At 40.7% G+C, this 6808-nt stretch overlaps 1 protein-coding gene across 1 annotated transcript in view; it reads right to left on the reverse strand.

The window, feature by feature from the left end:
- car (vacuolar protein sorting-associated protein 33A) overlaps positions 1-6360 on the reverse strand; it is a 74712-nt gene extending 68352 nt beyond the window's left edge. The window contains exon 1 of the mRNA XM_028301885.1: positions 6262-6360. Within this exon, the coding sequence (XP_028157686.1) occupies positions 6262-6360 (99 nt within the window). The remainder of the gene's footprint in view (positions 1-6261) is intronic.
- Positions 6361-6808: the final 448 nt, after the last annotated feature.

The raw sequence follows: 6808 nt of genomic DNA on the forward strand, positions 1-6808 counted from the left end.
CGTATACTTAGCTGCTGTAGCTGGCCCCACTTATCATCATAGAAGGTGATATCGTTCGTTCGTCATCAAGTTTTGTATCAAGTAAAAAGCGTCCCTTGTTAGGACAAAGCCTGTGAGATAATCTGTCGCATTCGGATGCGCCCGCGCAGCGCAAAAACGCGATGTCGTTACATCACCAGCCTGCTCTCCGGCAGTTTGGCTATATTTGGCTCATGGACGAAGTTCGTAGAGTTAAGTGGGTGTAGTGACGCAGGCTGTCTAACTGACCCTCGGATTTTTTTGCAATTTCATCTCAGGTGGGTACACCTTAGCACTCTTGGGTATTTTATCTTTGTTTACTGATGTACTTTCATCAGTTGATAAAAGTATATAGGTGTTGCAGCTTTTACATAATTAGATTACATTGAAGTCTCAACATAAACCGTGTCAACAAAATATTAATATTCATTCATTGCACGATCAAAATCCTTGCGTTATGGCAGCGATACTGTGCAGAATATTATGAGCATGCACCAAGATGGATGCCTGCAAGTGTTGAAGTAGCTAATAACCACGTAAAGCTCAGCATTTAAAATTAATAGTTTTTGTTACGTTTCTAATTAATTATTTAATCTGCGAGTATATCGGGCCGTTGTTATAAAACGAACGATTAACATTAATGAACGCAGCGTCCATTGTTCACGTCAATCTGCGCTCGACTTGAGTTTTTAGTTTTTATGGAATTTCTTTTCAAGTCCAAACCTTTAACATTTACCACTTTTTACTTCGATCAACGCAACGATGATTTACTAATGTTTGGTTACCGTTTGTTCCACACGACGCTAAATTACTCTTGTTTGGAGAACCATCACGAAGCAATTAAACACTATGAGCGCCTCCTTGCGATACGTTCCGACAGTAAGTTATCATGAGTCGTTACTATTACACAAAGATGTTAGCAGCATTACATAACAATGAACGATCGCTCACAGCTGTGCAACAAAACATCGGCCAGCGTTTCAGATAGAACGCTACCTACGAGCTCATTTCATTATAGATTTTATGATAGATTATTTTTTGTATAAAACATGCGACTAGTAAACAATGAGGAGTGCTTCGCATGCACTGAATATGTGAGTGTGTTTACTTATAAAATGGCAGTGATTCGGGCGGTCACCGGCGCAAAAAGCGCTCCATTCATATGCGCAGGCGCGGGCAGTTTTTGCGCGGGCGGACGTTCCGCGCGGTTTATTTGTAAATTGGGCGAGATGCGATGCGCGGACGCGGCCGAGCTGCGGTGTTGCCAGCCGTATCCTCGGGGAAAATTTCCTTTTTTGGGATGTGAAAAGCGTCCATTATAATAAATGAAAATACCTGGCTGAAGTTTAATAGGAGTCAGTTATTTTTTCTACTTTTCAATTGCTAAGATATTAATAACAGTTAGTGAAGTGTAACATTAAGATAAAGGCTAAAAAATTACAACTTAAGCTCAATTAAAAAGATTTTGAAACTGCTCTACTAAAACGTTTTTGTAACTTTTTGCAATAAATATTAATTGGTGCTATTATTCTTATCACTAATAAGATAGGATGAGCTTCTATCGTAAGTAACTAAACTTATACAAAAACTGAGTTAAGTTTAAAAATAACTGAAGTAAGTAAAAGCTGACTATTAGGTAATCAAAAATAAATTGAGACAATGAGGTGAGGTTGCTGGCTGCGTTTGCTCGCTGGATGGGTATACGCCAGTGCTTATGACAGATTCAGGATTAATCAGGATCGTACTACCTCCAGTAGCTACCCCCGTTCCCAGGCCGCGCTGGCAACACCGCGTCGCAGGGAGCGGCCCCGCGCCGCTCATTCTAATGCGCGACTAGTTTTTGCGCACGCGCATAATTCCATACCAATGCTATCTGTATACTCGGAACGAATCTAATGCGTCCGCATGAGACACGTAATGAACCCCCCTTGACCATCCAACAACCTCTATACATATAAAAATAAAGTTCAATTTAGAACCGGCGACTCCTGATACAGATTTCATCACGTCCCGGCGGCTGTGTGCGTGCGTTTGCGCTTCTTTACTGGACACTTGAAGCTAATTATCTATAAACTATACTTACACTGTCATGTGTATCCCGTTTTTACTCGGGATTTAGATTATTAGAAGAGTTGATTAGTTTGATAAATGACTTTTTGTTTATTTATTGTTTTTCGATTTCCTGTCTTCATTATTGTATTTATTGTCAGCTCGATCAATGATACTTCTTAGAATTAAGAGTGTGGGAATGTAAGAGTCATTTTCATTTAAGATTCATCTACATATATATATAAAAATGAAACCCGTTTCGCGTTGTCACGGCATCACGTGTGAACGGCTGAACCGATTTCGATAATTCTTTTTTTTAAATGTTTGTGGAAGTCCAAGGATGGTTCTTACGGAAAAAAATATTAAGAAAATCTCTACGCTAAGGCGGTACGAAGTTCGCCGGGTCAGCTAGTATTTTATAAAAAATATGCACTACTGCAGAAACACAAAGTATTTCAATTTACAAGAGACAAATTGGCATTATTACCCTTTACTTCCTTTGCTGGCTAGACGGGTCAAGGAAAATACTATCGTTATAATTATTCAATCATGACATGTCATTAAAATCTTATTTTTATATTTTGCGGAAACTTAATTTTACTACTGAAACTACCTGAAAATTTTCCACAATTATGTTTTTCGCTGTAGGAAAAACGCTAAACGTAAAGTACCTTCATGGTGTCTGCAAAAATATTTTGCAGTAGGTTCCAGCAGTTTAAGAAAAGGACGTTGCAAATAATCCAAAGCCAATTATAATAAAGCATGCAGACAAGGGAGCTAAACTGAAATGATTGCGAAATGGGCAATAGAGTGAGCGGCCTGAATGGGCCAGTGTCGGCGCTCATAAATACGAGGCTTGGGCCGGTGCCAGCTGTCCGCCGGCCGGCTGCTGGGCCGGCTCGGACGTCCGGATCTGTCAATTTGCTTAGACTCGACCGCACACTGATGACAACTTATGAAGCTTGCACCTAGTTATTATTGGGTGTGCTATGAGTGGAAACTATGCTGAAGACCCCAACAAGGTGTTGATGACTTCGTAAACAACAAATCCTTAATTGGTGAACTTGTAAATGTCAATAATAACTCGTTTCAAACTCTTTTCCCAGAGTTTTAAGTAAATACTTAGTAGAGCTTTCCGTAACTAATGATGATGCATAGATTTACCTAGGTATCCATTTTCTATCACAAGAAAATTCTTCACTAGATCCATGTCTTTTTCATTTGGGTATCATTTTCAGGTTTTTTAAAAGATTATTTCGATCATGGACTGACATGAGCTGATGATGATGATGACTTTTCTTGCCTTTTCTTCCAGACTAAGTTGTTCTCGCAATCTTTTGATATTCTTAATTTGAAGTGTGCGGCCGGCTAGTCTCGGCCCTTGGAGCAGACGTTTAAATGAGCCTGGGAGACTGCAAATTGCATTGTTGCCCGTTTAAACGGACTATGTCCACGTCTGCATGATATTTTCTCTATGAACTGCGGCTTTCTGAATCTCGCTCGTCTCCTTCGCATAGTTTGAATTCTCTGGTTCTTACACAAAGATTGATAAATCAAGTCGTGTAAATTCTTGTTTGTTATCAAAATACCTATCTGACATGACTTTTTTGCCAATTTTGTAGTTTTTTTTGGGAATTCCCTACAGCATCACTTCTAGTCCTAAGTAGGCACTCGTAAGTAGACTGTCATTCAGCAAAGTCCGTCACGATCCAGCCCCGACCCGTCACGACGGAGACCTAATGACTGCGGGCTGTCAGGCCGCTTCATTAGTCATGGAGCCATTCACGGCTCGCACAGGGTGCTGGTTGCAATCTATGCTTTAAATTATGAAGAGAAGAATGAATTCCTTTGACAACTGTTAGTAGGATCTTTTGCTATTGAAACAACATTCTAATGGCAAGATTGTTGTAGGTATTTTTTTGCCACACCCCTTACAAAATCTACAGGAAAATCAAGGCTAATGTATGGATCATGTAATGATATTCTTTCGTTTGAAAATAATGTCTGGAGTGACGAGTACATCCGCATCCGTGATCAAGCTCAGCGGAATGAGCATCCTGTACTTAGTCAACCGCTGGGGCGCTTATATCTGTTAATTTATTGCCTTATTTTAATTGAGCGTTGCATCCCGACGTTTGGATCTCGTCGTGGCATTCAATGTAAATGCGGTTTAAAAGTAATGGGCTCGTCGCCAATTGACTTCGCTCGTCCGTTTAAGCTCTCGGGTTCAGTACCCGATCGGTCTAGTTTTTGCTGAGCAGAAAAAACGCGGAGAAGTGACGACTCGGCGATGTTAGGATAAGTAGCGGGCTGCGCGCGCGCCGGCCGGCGCGGGGACATAAATCGAGAGTAAAAAGCGCCGCGTCGCGTCGTCCGGCCTTTTTTGCCTTTTCTTGTTATGCGCATTCCTTCGTTTTTGTAGTGACATGTTCCCGACAAACGAGCTCGGGCGGGTTTGCGAGTTTTTGCGTGGAACAATGGTGGGTCGTTGCGCAGTGATTGCGCGGGCGCAGGCGCGGCGCATTTGCATGCGGCGGCCAATGGCGGCGCGGCCACGCCCCCCGCCCCGCCCCGCGCGCCGCCCGCGCCTAGCGCTCTAATGCTAATGCGCCCGCGCACGTGACGCTAACGAGCTGTGACGTCACGCGGCTAGAACAAAGCTCGCAGCCTCTCACGTGAGTCGTGGCATAATGCCTAAGAGCATCAGTCCGATTCAACACCGTTCTATAAATATTTTATAGCCTGCTTGACTTTAGCTAGAGATACCAAATCAACCATGATATTATTATCTAATAGGCTTGTGTAACATAAGATACTTGGATTGTTTTCTAAAATCTCTAAAGCTTCAATGGTATTGTCATTCCTGACAAGTAAGCATACGCACGCTAGGGTGACTTACTTGGTAACTTAAATGAGTCAGAAGTTCCACTGGGTTATTGTCGATTCGCCACGTTTTTGTAAGGTTCGACAATATTTTAAAATGCAATATGCATAATAAGTTCCAAATACTTAGATTAAATATTATTTATTTTCATTTCAGGTACCTACAATCACGTATAAGATCAAATCGAAAATCAATGCCCTCCAATCAATAGGACAACGTAAAGCTGTCTCAAGTTTCGATCATGGTTATGTAAGTACTCGTAAGTAGAAAATAATTTGTAGTTGATTGTAAGTAGATAGTATCTGTAGTACTTTATCTTTAGTAATAAAATTCATTGAAACTTCCTATCAATGTGTTTAGGTGTGAACCGTGTGAATCTCCACATTCTCAACCATCAACAAGAAAATACAGGGTGGCCAGGCAGTTGACGTTCAAAGCTAAAATTTAGATTGCTTACATCAAGGTGTACCTAAATCACCCCCATTTATGTTCTCATTTTAAATTTTGGAAGCTTATCTAGCGTGAGTAAGTAAAAAAAAACTAAAAGTTCTCGCCAGAGTGAGAAAAAAAATTAAAAACCAACTATAGGATAAGGATAAATCACAAAATTAGCTCTATCTCCTAAACTAAGCAAAATCGTAGAAAATAAATGGGGGTGATTTAGATACAAATTGATGTAAGGAATCTAAATTTTAGCTTTGAACGTCAACTGCCTGGCCACCCTGTATAATTAGAAACATCATGACGTAAATGTTGTCCTAGCAACTTTTGAGCAATATGCTAGAATCTGGTGAATTATTATTATGATCATAATCGTAGTAGATCTGCCGTTACATGGCTAATGGTAGATAGTAAATTAAGTACAAAATACCTTTCTCACTAAAAAACAAAGAGATCCATACCGTTCCGTATCATGATGAAGCTGTAAAGGCCGTTACTTCGAATGGTCATAATCGTCCAGCGAGTATCAGATAGACACGTTACTGCGCATTAGTTTGTTAATGACGTTAATAGGCGCGTTTCGGAGCCGCATTATAAAGCCATTAGCCGGATAGTATCGGCACGCGCCGGCTGACCCGCGCCCGCGCACATCGCGATGAGATGCAGCATCTACGCACTGCCCGCTGCGTAAGGTACGTTAGACAAAACTACTGCAGAGCCCGAACAACATAGTTAGTTTTGCAGAGCAATCGAATACCGCACATAACCTCATGATTGGGCCATTGTGCGCGATTTGTGGTTAATCTTCCTACTCCAACCACTCCAGATCCCCCCAGAAGGCAAGCAGCCCGTCTATACTTGCTACACACCTCCTGCAGCGACGATGGTGATCGGAGAAATTGAGCCCGTTGTTCTGCTACGCTGCTGCATTCCATGAGCACATGCTGCGGTGTTTCTTCTGCCTCCATGCATCCTCTGCACAGTGGGCTGTCCTGCCCGAACAACATACATATGTTTCTGCAATTTATTACACCGATCTTGTCTCGACAAGGATCAATTTCCGTGCTTTTAACAGCTTTTAAGCGATTTTGTGAAAAATATTATTGGCAGGTAGCTAATAGCTCATAATATAGGTCCTCTTCAAATTCAAATTCAAATTCAAATTGTTTTTATTGTGAAATCACAGGTAAATACATAAGTCAGGTCATAAAATGTTTGCAATAGATCAGCTGTGTTCAGCCGCATGGGCATACAATAATTGAAAGATACAGAATATTAATTGATGAAATGATAGGCAGTACAATTTTTTATAATACAATATTAATGATACAATTGTTAGTCAATGATTAATATATTGATAAGTTAGTCATACAGAAAATATTATATTGTTTATAAAAACGATTGAAATGAAATATT

Source organism: Ostrinia furnacalis, unplaced genomic scaffold (assembly GCF_004193835.3).
Source record: "Ostrinia furnacalis isolate ACB-3 unplaced genomic scaffold, ASM419383v2 OfSCF1006, whole genome shotgun sequence".
Classification (NCBI taxonomy): Eukaryota; Metazoa; Arthropoda; class Insecta; order Lepidoptera; family Crambidae; genus Ostrinia; species Ostrinia furnacalis.